The sequence below is a fragment of the Armigeres subalbatus genome, chromosome 2 (assembly GCF_024139115.2).
Source record: "Armigeres subalbatus isolate Guangzhou_Male chromosome 2, GZ_Asu_2, whole genome shotgun sequence".
Taxonomy (NCBI): Eukaryota; Metazoa; Arthropoda; class Insecta; order Diptera; family Culicidae; genus Armigeres; species Armigeres subalbatus.
Window position 1 is genome coordinate 167,395,016 of NC_085140.1, and position 14,022 is coordinate 167,409,037.

Here is a 14,022-nt window from a genome sequence, read left to right on the forward strand (position 1 = left end):
CAATTCAACCGAACGGTATTTTCAACACAACGTGTTAAAGGTTAGAGTTAAGGGTTAGAGCAAACAACTTTTTTGGCCAAATTACCATTTCGACGGAATGTCTCTTTCGAATGTATGCCGCATTGTTCAAATGACATTTTTAGTCAAACCATTTTCGGTACCTAATAACCGTTTCGGACAAGCTTATAATTCGGCCAACTAACATACGAACAAATGGCTTTTCACCAAACGACGGGTCTTTGCTCACAATGCCGAAAGTTGTTTAGACGAATGTCACTTGACCGAAAAAACCATTAGGCCAAAATTCATCTGGCCGAAAATGTAATTTAGCCGAATTCGACATAAGGTCGAAAATGTCGTTCATCCGAACTGGCCATTTGGTCGCAAAACTCGTTTAACCGAAAAGGTCATTTGCCTTAAAGGGTAGTTTGGCAGAAAAGCCATTTGGCCGAAAAGGTCATTTGACCAAACGGATGGATATTTTTGACTATATTACCAGTTCGGTAATTGACATTTGGCCGTAACCCTTTAGACCAGAATACATTTTCTGGCCAATGGCCCTTTGTGGCAAACGACCATTTCGGCCTTCTGACTTATTCGGCCAAATGTGATTCAGCTAGCTGACTTTCGGCCAAATGGCTTTCCGCTGAATGATTTTTGACCAAAAATTAAATAATTTCCGATGGAATTTTCGAGAATTTCTTGTGAACAATTCAAGAAACTTCCCACTGAAATCCAAAAAACATCTATTGGAATGGCGAAGTTTTTTCGTTAAAATACCGAACAGTTTTTCGTGAAAATTAAAAAAATACACGTAGAAATTCTGAAAAATTGTAGGGGAAATTATAAAAAAAAATCCCCGTGGAAAAGTTTTCCATAAAAATTCAAGAAAATCCCATTTAAATTGTAATGAATTTTCTATGGAAATACCGAACAGCTTTCCGTTGAAATCCAAAGATTTTTTTTAATCCAAATTTTTTAGTCTCCTGAGGAAACTCTGAAGAATTTTCCGTGGAAACCCCGGAAATTTTCCGGCGAGTTTCCCGTTAAAACTCGAATACTCATATGAAAATCTTTCCGAGCATGAGCATGAGCATGATGACGGTGCATTTCGTATTTGCTACTCTGTGATTTGCCAAAACAATCGCAGTTGCACAGAAAGCCAATGAATGGAAGTATGAGATTTACTCTCCAACCTCAATGTGCACAGTTCGAAAGCTCTAATATTTTAAATGGTCGATAACGGCGCTAGCCACGGCCTCATGGTCTATCAGGGATGAGAAGCAATTGTTGATACAATCACATGCCCACTGCAAACCAAGAACACCTCTGCACTCGCCACGAGTTCATGCGCAATTTCATTGGAATCTGCAGGTTAGGTTCTATGCCAGAGGTTCGTCTTGGTTATCGGATTGCCAATGTGATAGTAGTGAAATTCTAACAGATACCTGCTAGAATTAGTCAAGTCAAGGATAGAATAAGGAAATTCATTTCCAGTTCTAGCGATTGATATGAGAATTAAATGGAAAGAGGGTCGTGGTTTCGAGTCCATTCGAATGAAAGTGGTTATCTCCAATACATTTTTCAAATCAAGAATCTGCCACATAATGCACACATTTACATCTGAGTTTTCAGAACATTGTATACCCGGATTATAGGCAAATGCGGAAGCCAAATGATCACCAAGTACGTTTTTTTTTTTCGTGAAAATTCCGAACATATTCCTGAAGAAATTTGAAACAATTTCTTCTGAAAATTCTGAAGAATTTCTCATTTAAATTCCAAATAATTTTCATTGGAAACTGAAAAGAGTTTAATTGGAAATTCCAAAGAATTTTTAAAACTTTAAAAAAAGTTCTTCTAGAAAATCCGAAAAAAATCTAAATGAACTTTTTTGGAAAAACTGGAAAAGTTCATAAGTTTTTTTTCCGGCGAAAATCAAAAGATTCTCACGTTGATGTCTTGAAAATATCCCGAAAAAATGCAGACAAAGATCTATAAGAAACAAACGTAATAAAAAATTCCCGCCGAGTCACGCCGCCACCGATTAAAATTGATTTTGGCGTGACGCTGAGAACGCCGCCGCTGCCGACCAAAGCTCTGACATACGCCACCGCCGCCGATTTTCATCTCAGCGTACACCTCTATTCGTATCTATGAAGTCAAGGCATGTAAATAAACTTCTGTAAAGCAGGCAGTTATTGAAGATTAAACAAGTTATGTGACCCCTTCTTGGTATATGTTTGCATTCCTAGTAGTCCTTGTTGTCATGGGCTACAGGTAGTCTACGAACTCCACAGAGTATGCAGATGCAGATCAACCCCCGTGATTGAAGCAGTTACTGTAGAAATAACAAGCTGTGCAACCCCATCTTAATAAAAGTTTGAATTCCAAATAGTGTTTGTTGTTGTCATAGGCTGCAGACAGTCTATAAACCCCATAGAGTCAAGAGCTTCATATCAAACTCCGTAACGCAGGCAGTTAATGAAGAAATGACAAGTTGAGGCCATGGACGCATTTTATTCTTTGTACCACACAGGCCATGTACCACTTTTGAAACAGGCCGATTTATCTGACGCGTGTAAGCCTTACTCCCAGGATTTCTGCGATGACCATCATCATATGTCATTATTGCCACATTTTATTCTATGTACCACAAAGGACATATACCGTTTTGAAAGTATGCCTAAATATCTAAGATTGCGCGTGTAGGTAGACCTTAAGGCCTTATTCCCGGGATTTCTCGAATGATCCAAGCTCCAGGAGGTTGTTGGAGAACATTAAATACTTAAAATGTTGAAGAACTACTACTACGTTAATATATCAACATGGGTTGCAGCACTTATGAATACGCCGGAAATACCTTCAGTTGAGATGGTAGATCTGATGTCCTAACTCCACGGAGTTCTCGGATGGACCAGAATATTTGGAAATAAGGAAGATCTTCTTAATATGAGTGCATATATCAACATAGAGCTTTAGCTCTTGTTAATTCACTTAAAACACCTGTTGTTTACATTATTGTTTATTGACACTATTTTAGGACTTCTTGGCGTACCAAGAACATCTTAAGGCCTAAACACTGTAACAGTTAGACGACCCTGATTCCGAGAAGAATGTGGACGACCCTAATACCTTAATTGGTAAAAGATAAATCTTTAGACTTAAAGCAGGTTGAATGTCATTCTTTGTTTACTTTTTTACATTCCAAATTCAATTCCCTCCTTTTACGCTCTAAAATTCCAAGTAACGCTCAAATTTATCAAGTTTCTGCTGTTTATAATTATTCTTCTCCTGGATTTTAGAAAAATTTTGAGCTGTATCCGAAGTGTATACAACTCCTCTTAAACTATTGACTATCTAAACCAAATGCTTCGACGTATAACTTAATTAACAAATGGATATGTTGTTGCTCTTGTTAATCTAAATTGTGTCAGATTTTCCAATTTCGTGTTCAAATATTGTATTCAGGATGTATTAGATTCGTAGGATTCCAAGAACTTCAAGGATGTTTTCCCTAGATCCTGGAGCACTGCAGCTGAAGAAGTCAAGCGCCTGGAATCCATGCTGTATTATTGGAATACTAGTTTATTTGTGGACGCAATAGCGCCCGTGGCAAGTTTTTTTTTTTCAATTTTTAAGAGTGATGTCTTTTCTGCATTAAAAAAAATCAAAATTTTCAACGTCTGTTTTCTGTGATTTTTTTCATCAAATGCTGTGCCTGGTTATCTAAGGTTGTCACTGGTTTTGCTCTCTGCATTTGATAGTAAAAAAGAATTGAAGTTTTATTTTTTTTGTGAGAATTTCCCCCGCGTGCTACGTCTGGTTGGCTAGTCACCGGACAGACAAACAGGGCTATTATATATATGATATAAACATATCAATAAATAGATGTAGACATATTGTATACCGTCGTCAGGGATGACAACAGAATGCTTGTAGATTAGATTTAATGCATCTGAGGACAAGAAAACTGAGACCTTTTTGAACGAGTTTCTTTTAACTGACTACCAGACTGTCAGTGAAGGCGCTGAGCCATTGTCACCCACGACGACGGTATTCTTTTGAAAAAGCTCTTTCGGACAGTAAGAGATAGGTAGTTGACGGCGACGCTTTTCAATTTTTGCTGGATATTACTTTGTGTAACTTTGAATTCAAATTTTACAAGGAAAATGCTTCTGATTTTCAATAGGTAATTTGTATGATTTTCCGCGGAAAATTCTTTTCCATTGAAGAGTTTCCATGGCATTTTTTTCTTTTTAAATTCTTTTAAAGGGAAATTATTTTAAGCTCCTACGAAAAATACTTTCAAATGGAAAGCTATTCTGTATTGCCTTGTTAATTTCATTCAAATTTAAACGTTAAATTCTTCTGATTTTCCACGAAGAATTCTTCTGTATTAAAGTACAGATTTCACCAAGAAATTTAAACGAATTTCCTGTGATTTTTTTTATTAAATCCTTAGAAATCTTCTTAAATGAATTTCTGTCTGTCTGACTCTTATAGACTTCGAAACTACTGAACCGATCAGCGTGAGAATTTAGATGCTAAGTTTTTGGGGTCTGGGAAGGCCCCCTTGTACAGAGGGGCTCCCATACAAATGAAACACAAATGTCTTCATAACTCGAAATTTTAATCAAACAAATGTAACCAAATCTGGCATGTGGAGGTTTTGGAAACCAATAAATCTTTCTAGGGTAGTTCGAGATCCATCCCTCCTCCCATACAAATCAAATATAAATTTCTGCATAAGTAGATAACTAATCAAGCAAACTGGACCAAATTTTGTGAATGGAGGTTTTTAAAGACAAGAAAATGGCGAAATTTTGGGCGAGATGAAGTTCATCGAGTCTGCTAGTAGATTCATAAACATTCTTCGTGGAAATTCGGAAGAAATTTCAATGGAAATTTAGAAGAATTTCCCTTGGTGGAAGTGGATGTGAAGTGAAGCTGAAGACATTAAATGCACTCAAGAACGATTGTGAGACGATTTCTCTAAAACCAATGTCCGATTTCTCCAAAAGCAAGTTTTTAGCATGTTAAATTGCAGTTCAACAGTGGATTGGATAACCCGGTGTAAAGGCATAAGCCTATTTGATCCCTTCTTTTGAGACTGGCTATTTCTAATAACGTTATTTTCGATGAAATACTTTAAAAAACGTCATTTTCAGGGAAATATGTTTTCTGGCAAATTTCACTTGCCCAAAGAACCTCGTATGATATAAAAAAACTAAACTTAATTCACCGAGTGGTGATACTGCCTTTCTCGCATTCTCGCCAAGACACCAACCTTATATGGCACTTATGTAGTTCGATGCCATTTTCTTAATAACTTTTAAACGCAATAGTCTATCGTAATCAAATTCAATAGTGATCAGGCTTTGTCCCCTGGCAAATGCAATTTGTTGCGAGAAAATCGGTTAAGAGTTACTATATGAAAAAGTGGCTAATGTTTTTCGGTTTTCGTGTACACACACACATACACACGGACAGACAGACATTTGTTCAGCTCGACGAGCTGAGTCGATTGGTATATAACGTCATGGGTCTCCAAGACCTCTATAAAAAGTTCGATTTTGGAGTGAAATGATAGCCTTTCGGTACAACTTTGTTGTGCGAGAAAGGCAAAAATGGGAAATTTAAGTTATGCCCAATGTACATTATGACAAACGTCTGTTATGCCTAATGTTAAACGGTGCGCACCCAAAGGGGCTCAAATGTGAACCACCAACCGCGACTTCGCATCGATGTTGAGGAATTCGAAGAGTTACCAACAGAGAAATTCGAAGGCACATCGTGGCAGAGAGACATATTGGACTCGCTGCACTACTCTTCGATAAAATAGAGTTCAGCACCAAATAGAGTGGTTTGGAGGTGGCTGGCTACATTGGTTATTCTAGCTTAGTTGAGTGGTTAATAAAATAATTATGAAAGTTATGGACTTCCCATATGTATCTTAACTGGAGTTGGCTGTGTTGAAATCCCAGTCGTAAGGAAATTTGCGGATAAAAAAATCCCTCTACAGTTAAATGGTAACATAGGTTATTCAATATTTGTGGTAGTGCCTCATAAACAGGTACCGTCATATGGGGGGAAGATGACCATTGGGGTGAAGATGATCATTTGATGTGTCAGTCAAAAGTGCCTAATTTTTTTATGAAACGTTGGTCTAGTAGGTCAACCATATTATCTGTTCAAGTAACGTTACTTTTATGATTACTCTGACACATTATAACATGCTACTATAATAACATATTTTACTTTGATTCGGTGAAAAAAACTAATTTATCGACAATGACTAATAAATTTTTCTTTTTTCAGTTCAACCAAACCAACATTATGTTGAATTGATCAACCATCTGCTAAACGGTGGCTGTCATAGTTGTTTGTTTATTTCCCTCTATGTCAGTGCAGTTATATTTTCGGAACAATTTTGTAGTGTAAATACATCAATAATGCCTCGAAAGTACGTAAAAACTGCCGGCTCAAAGGCCTGCTTCAAGTACGCACAGGAAGACTTGTCGGCCGCGGTGGCATCCGTCGAGAGTGGTAAAATTTCTATCCGCGAGGCTACGCGTGGATACAGTGTTCCGTATGGCACTGTTTATAATCGAATTCATAGATTGGGCACCGGAAAACACGGCGGACAGACCGTTTTGAAGGACAACGAGGAACGTGATCTATGCGAGGTGATACAGGTAGCAGGGGAATGGGGATTTCCTCTCACCAAGTCGGATATACGATTCCTCGTACAAAGTTATTTGGACACAAACAAACGTGAAACAAGATTTAAGAAAAATCTGCCGGGATATGACTGGATTTGTTTGTTCCTTCTACGTAACAAGTCAACACTATCCGCAAGGTTGTCAGAAAACATCAAAAGAAGTCGTGCAAAAGTGAATCCAGAAATAATCAACGAATATTTTGATAAGCTCGCCATCACTCTTCAAAATGTACCTCCGGCAAATATAATTAATTTCGACGAAACCAATTTTACCGATGATCCGGAGTCAAAGACAGTGGTTGTGAGAAAGGGACAAAGACATGCCGAAAACATTCTCGACCATTCCAAGAGTTCATTTTCGGTCATGTTTGCGGGAGCTGCTAATGGAGCTGTATTGCCACCATACATTGTTTACGCCGCGTTACATCTGTACCCGACCTGGACTGAAGGTGGCCCGAAAGGTGCCCGTTATAACAGAACTAAATCTGGTATGGTTGAGTTTTACTTTTTACAAAACAAAACATTCATATTTATGTTTGCTTTCAGGATGGTTCGATACGATGGTATTTGAGGATTGGTTCCACACAATCGCTTTTCCATACTTTAAAAGTTTGAAAAATGATGATCCGAAGGTAATAATTGGAGATAATGTGGCATCGCACTTATCGTTCAAAGTTTTCAAAAGCTGCCTCGATAACAATATTCGGTTTGCGTTCCTGCCTCCAAACGCTACTCATATTTGCCAACCGCTAGATGTGGCGTTCTTCAGGCCACTGAAGAAATCATGGAGGCAAACACTTGAAGATTGGAAAAAGCGCAGTCGAGGATCCGTCCCCAAGCATCGCTTTCCTGGTTTGCTGAAGGCGGCCATAGATGACATTCAGAAGAACAGTGCTCAAAATATGCGATCGGGATTTCGAACAACTGAATTTACCTCTCAATAAAATGCAAGTTCTGAAGAAAATTCCAGGAGGAATCGAAAGAACTTTCATCCAACCTAAATTGCTCGTTTTCAGAACAACTTATGACGATGATGAAAAAGGAACGATATGGTGAATCAACATCTCGAAACATTCCAAAACGGCGTCGGCTAATGGAGATTCAACCGGGTGAAAGTGTCACAGAACAACATACACAGGAACTTCTTAACAAGAAGGAGCTGCCCTTGGGTGGTGATGAACATCCGAAGTCGGACAAAGGTGGGCGTAAGAAAATCAAACAGGAGAAACAATGTGTCCCTGTATTGATACCAGGAGTAAAATCTAGGAAGTCCAAAAATCTAAATGCCAAGGAATCACAAACGAAGGAAGAACTGTCGAATGAAGAAAATATAAACCCGGGTGGTCGAAAACGGAAGGAAATCAGGATGAAAGAGGAAAGGGGTGATTTTCCGATATCGTCTGTTAAGCGCAAGAAAACGAACATGGATCAGGGGAGAGAACCAACTCTAATTCGAGCTGCTACTATGAAGACACGGTCGTCCCGCATCAGACACTGATTATTTGAAGCTGTGCTTCTATTTTGAAATGCTTATTGCTCATTTTGTGAAATAATTTCTATTTGTATGAAATACACCGCTTTTTGTGAATAAAAATCTTAAAATCCTAAAATCGAAAATGCAGACATCAGACCGTTTTTAATTATTGAGAAAGACAACAATTCGCCACGCAACGTACCAAATGCAACAACAAAACACAAGGTTTTCGATCATAATTAGGGAGCATCCTCAAATTACGTAACACTGAAGGGGAGGGGGGTTCCCGGAGAGAGCGAGAGAGAGAAAGAAAGAAAGAGAGAGAGACGTAGTACATTCAACATTTCTCAGATAAACTAGTGTATTTTAACGGGTAGATCATAATGATTTTAGTAGAGTTGTCTTGATCAACTTCACCCCAAATCGGATTACTTAAAAAAATTATGATAATATAATTTATTTTAATAACTGCAAACGCATTTCAGGAAACTAAATATGCTGATTATTGCAACGTACAGCAGTACATGTTTTAAAAATATTTGTTTCGATTTAAAATGTAAACACAAATTGTTATTGCACATTTTGTCTTAAAAGTGATCATCTTCCCCCCAGATGACGGTACGGAAAAGGCACCCTTAATGCTGAGTGAATTGATCTGGATTTTTGCATCACACATTCACACCAATTTACAATTTGTACACATGTACGAAGCCTGGATAATTTGTTTACTTAGTGTCAAGCGGCTATCGACACTTGTGTCTGACTAATTGCAATCAGCTCCCGCAATCGACAACACACCAAGGTTTGCACAGGTCTATTTCATTCAGCGAAAGAAACCATGAAGTTCGACAACACTACTTAAGCATTCCAATCAGCGCGGATATCGCGTTCGATTTCAAGTGCCATATATCGAACACATTGCATTCAAAGTTCAATAAATTACTTACTCGTATGCTATGGATTTGCGACGACGAATACGACATCACGGTGACGAATACGATGTCGGATGGCGGCACCCGATCAAGTGGTGTATCGCATCAATGTGATCAACTCGTATGTTAGGGCAAGACAAATCAATGATTTCCGATTTTAATTATTGACTTTTAATGGGTATAAACATTGATGTTTATTCTAACAGTTATTTGGTCGCAAACGAAAGCTGGAAAAGATTCAGAAACCGCTCCACCCTAATATAAAAAGCGGTTACTCCTCTGTTGCGTTCATCGATACAGACTGGAACTATGCGCATGCAAACGACACTAAAACCACTTGAAATCAAATTCTAAACAAACTTGTTTTTTTTTTGCAATTCACAATACAGACTTCAACGTCCGCCGTCTTGATTAGATTTATAACTTATAACGAAGCTATTTTTCTACCTACATCACGCAATTATCCGTCTCATCATCAATGTTTAATGTCGACTTTGTTATCTAGTAAACTTCTGGCATGCCAACCGCACCAACAGAACAATTATTTTTCCATCACACAAACACCAATGTTGGGACCCGGGGGCCCGGGACCAATGTGCAGCCACTATAATATTAATCTGGCATTTAGTTTTGCTCGCATTTGTTATTAATTTGAAATTTTTCGTTTGTTCGTTTTCGTTTTAGCAATGCTTCCATTCTTCTGCTCACATGTAGCTTAATTCTCGACCGTTTCCAAGCCATTCCGGCATAGTCGAACGCGGTAGTTCCCACCAATGAGTGCTGAACGGCTCATCTGGTTCATGTCAAGTAACTTTAGATTATGTGCAATGCTAATTCAACCATTGACAATGAATGTTTTACATCATGTTTAATGTGAATGTTGTTAACGGTTGTTTTCAATCTGAATTATAATCCATCATGACTGCTGTTTGGAAACATATTAGGAGGGAAACCTGTAGCAAACAGTAAAGCGCGTGCTGTAGCTGTTTGCAAAATACCAGAGGGAACTTCAATGTGATACACAGGACGAGCGAGACTTTGGACATTGAAAGTTTGGATAAAACGGGATATGTCATTAGAAAAGCTGTATAAAACACATGTTGCATTTTTGGGGGTAATTCTACACGTGAACATCTATTATCAATGAATTATTGGCAGTGGCTGATTTGCTACTCGCCGCTATCACATCCCGGCGCTATAGTATATGCGCAAAATATCCAGCATGAGTTAACCGCCAGAAATTTGTATGGCGAAAGACATCTAACGCGGGTTTTCTCAAGATTAGGAACTTTTCATGAAAAACCATTTGGTACCGGTTATGAAGGATGGTGTCCGCTACTACGGCTACCAAATATTTTTTCGATTAAGGTGCTTAATTTCGAGTAATCGAACCGTAGATGCCTTTCGCCATACTGATTTCAGAAAGTTAACTCCTTATGTGCCGCTGTAAGCACGCTCAAAGCAGGCGATTCATTGGTTAAAGTTTTGATTTTGTGCATGGCTTTTCATACACTGTTTGGAAACACAATTTGGAAACTCTGGAGTAATCTCTATTCAATTCCACAGTGCAGAAGTGAACAATACCGTCCGAGCCATTCAGCTGGCAACAAATAACTTTTGTCGATGTGCTCCATCGTCGTGAGCATTTTAGTATTTTCCCAACTTCCAACAGGCTCTCATGGCATCGTGCACATGCCGTAGTTGTTTTCCAGATAAAGTTGTGTGTAATCTCGCGCAAATAGCCACGCTTTGCCCGAACAGCATCGTTCTGTATCAACAAAAGCTCGCATTGTAGAGTACCTCAACGATTATTTTTCCAGAGTGTTTCGGACAATGCAACAAAAATGCAGTAACCAACCACGCGGCCCACGACATGCTGATAGAATTATTGCTATTTTTATGATCCGTTTTTTTTTCGGAGAAGTAAATCAAGTGCATCCACACGGTGCGGACAGTGCCACCAACAATGATGAATTACGTAACGTAATTTCCAAACCCAACCCCTAAATGTCAATGTCACACTGTTTACAAGAGGCATAGATGCCTCTGTGGATCATTATTATATGGATCATCGTCACATTTCTGGCAACTCCAAGCCCAACCCTTTCTGAGCATTATGTTGTTTATGAATGTTCCTTAATAAACAAACGGCGGAGAAGATGACGATGGCAATGTGATTGCATACTTCAATGGTGTGAAACTGTTTATGGGAAATTAGTTTTCTGAACTCGAAGTAAGATATCAGTGCCCACAATGAAAAGTGTGGTAATCTCCTCTCGGAAATGAAGTTATTATTTGCATGTATGGAGTGCGGAAAAAAATAAATATGTTTGTAGGTTTTCTTTTCTTTAGTCCGAGCAAGTTCGAGCAACTCGAGGTAGCTCGAGATTTTGACATTTTGACTGTTGTCAAATGAATCAAAATTATCAAAACGGAAGCCGCAACTCCTTAAAGCAAGTAAAGTTTGTTTTTTCTTGCATTGATTCCAAGGAACAATAAAATACCAAATCAACTTTCTTGTGCACACCAGGTCCATTGAGGACATAACTCGAAGTAGCTTGACAGTTCTTTGTTCGTCATAAGACGAGTTTGTACAATCCCACTTGACTCGACTGAAGTACGAGACACTGAAGACGGCCTTACTGTTGAGGTCGAAATACGTATCTGTCAAGATACAATTAAGTGGTGGAATTCAATGGGATTGTACAAACTCGTCTTATGACAAGTGAAGACATTCCACTAAAAAGCTCAAAATAATTTTCTTAAGCTCTTTGTTGTTAAAAATTCTCGAGTAAGTCCGAGCTACAGCAAAATGAATGTTTTATCCTTTCTTATTCAAAAAATCTAAGAATCTAACATTCACGAGATCACCCAACTGTTAAGTGAAAGCTAGAAAGATGCGATGCACAGGGCATGTTGCAAGAATGCCGGAGAGCAACCCTGCAAAGATGGTGTTCACTTTCGTTCCAGCATATATACAAGTCGGTTTGCGCAGCGAGCAAAGTGGGTGGACCAGGTACAAAACAATTTGGTGAGCGTGGGGCGCAACCGAGGATGGAGTGATGCGGCCTCGGACCGTACACACTCAAATTCAATTTCGCTGTTCGGTAAAGAAATTGACGAAATAGTTCGGTAAACCTACGAAATTACAGATTTTTCAGTAAACATGATTTATTTTACCGTAGTTCTGTAAAGTTTTTCGAACGACCTGTCATTTTTTACAATATTCGGTAGAATCAATACAAATCGTACGGTAAAAACAAATTATTACCGTTTTCGGTAAAAAGACTACCGAACAAACTGTGAAATTCATTTGAATGTACCGATCTTCGGTAAACTGAAATGATCTGTCATATTGGTAGCCATTTTCAAAATGAAAAATCATTTGTGTCCGGCTTGTGGTGAAAATGTGCGCGCTTTTAGTGACCGGAAAGCTGCAGGAACCTGAAGTGTGGCGACGGAACAGGTAAATTGCTGAAGAAATATTTTCAATCCCATAAGTTTTAGCAAGACAACATTTCTGCCTATAAGCAAAATAAAAATCAGCAATTTTAAAAAGGCATATATGGTAGGGGCTTGACGAAACCACACCAATGAATTTTTGATAGACGTTGTTTGCAAAATGGTAATTAGTTGATTGGTGGTTGGTGTGATTTTGCAGAGCCCTGACTGAATAACAAATCCAAATATTTCATGTTTTGTTATTATATCTATCTGTAGGTACAAGACGACTTCACTGCGCCACGTCCGATGCTGCCTTTTGCGCTGTATTGAGCGTTGGGAATGAACACGTAAACTCGTGACTTCCAAAATTGATTTTATTATTTTTATTGTTTGCAAAGTTGAATTTAAATAAAATGATTTGAAAAAAAAGTTTGTATTAGGATGATGAAAAACTTCGAAATTTTCCAAATCAATATGACCAAGCAAAACAAATTACCGAACAGGTTCGGTACCTACGCTACTGGAATTACCGAACAGTACGGTAATTCGTACGTCAGAGCAAAAATGCCATTACCGAACTGTACGGTAATTTTTGACAGGTAATCAAAAAACATCAAGTACCAAACGTTCGGTAGTTGTTTAAATTACCGTACAGATTACCGAACGTTCAGCTGTTGAAAGTTCGGTAAAAAATTACCGTACACTGTAAAAATTTCTAAGTGTGTATATTGTAGCGTTAAAATGTTGATTAACTGTTATCTGTTTAGATGTGAGCTAAATAAATGAAGTACATATTAGAATGTTCGAATATTATCCAACTCAATAGATCTCGAATTTACTTTCCCTGCCAATGTCGAATGAAGAATTCACAGTCTTACTTAAAGAGGTTCTATCAGTAGAAGGCGACAACGCTCTAAGGATCATGACGACAGGTTCTGATCTGAATGACATGGCATGGGCATCAAACTCTTCAGATTCCAGTTGGATATTTTGTTAAAGGGGCCGAGTTGTCGGCTTTGGTGACAATATTATTAGTCATATTGTCTTTCCTCAAGCCAGTGCTTTATGTTGTAGCCCACAGTATCGAAGTGTGTCTATCAGCCGATGATTTCTTCAACGACTCAAATTGATAGCTTATGGCTTTTTCCTAGCAGCACAGTTTCGACTGATTTGGTTACAGAAACTTTTATGCGACTTGGTTTGGTCATATATAAGCCACACAAACTCGTCTATGACAAGTGTGCTGCTTGGGTACGTCTAAGTGTAGTAGCGCTCGGATTTGTTCCGTACACTTAAAGGACAATATGTGACGGTTCAACGTTAGGTTCCCACCAGTAGGCAGTGGATATTCATGCATCTTTTTTTTTATTCCTTTCTTTATTTGGTAGGCACTCTGTGTTTGTTAACCGCTACTGTGCTGAGATCTACTGTGGTATTCTGCTGTACAG

At 38.4% G+C, this 14,022-nt stretch overlaps 3 protein-coding genes across 4 annotated transcripts in view; 1 reads left to right on the forward strand and 2 right to left on the reverse strand.

Moving 5' to 3' along the window:
* Window positions 1-14,022, reverse strand: part of LOC134211135 (sodium- and chloride-dependent neutral and basic amino acid transporter B(0+)-like) — a 727,874-nt gene that overhangs the window by 701,660 nt on the left and 12,192 nt on the right.
* Window positions 1-14,022, reverse strand: part of LOC134211134 (sodium- and chloride-dependent neutral and basic amino acid transporter B(0+)) — a 343,203-nt gene that overhangs the window by 316,702 nt on the left and 12,479 nt on the right. The gene's annotated exons all lie outside the window — the stretch shown is intronic.
* On the forward strand, window positions 6,429-7,668 carry LOC134209364 (uncharacterized). The gene is made up of 2 exons (XM_062685351.1): window positions 6,429-7,212; window positions 7,271-7,668. Exons 1-2 carry the CDS (start codon window positions 6,456-6,458, stop codon window positions 7,666-7,668), a joined length of 1,155 nt encoding a protein of 384 aa, XP_062541335.1. The 5' UTR covers window positions 6,429-6,455.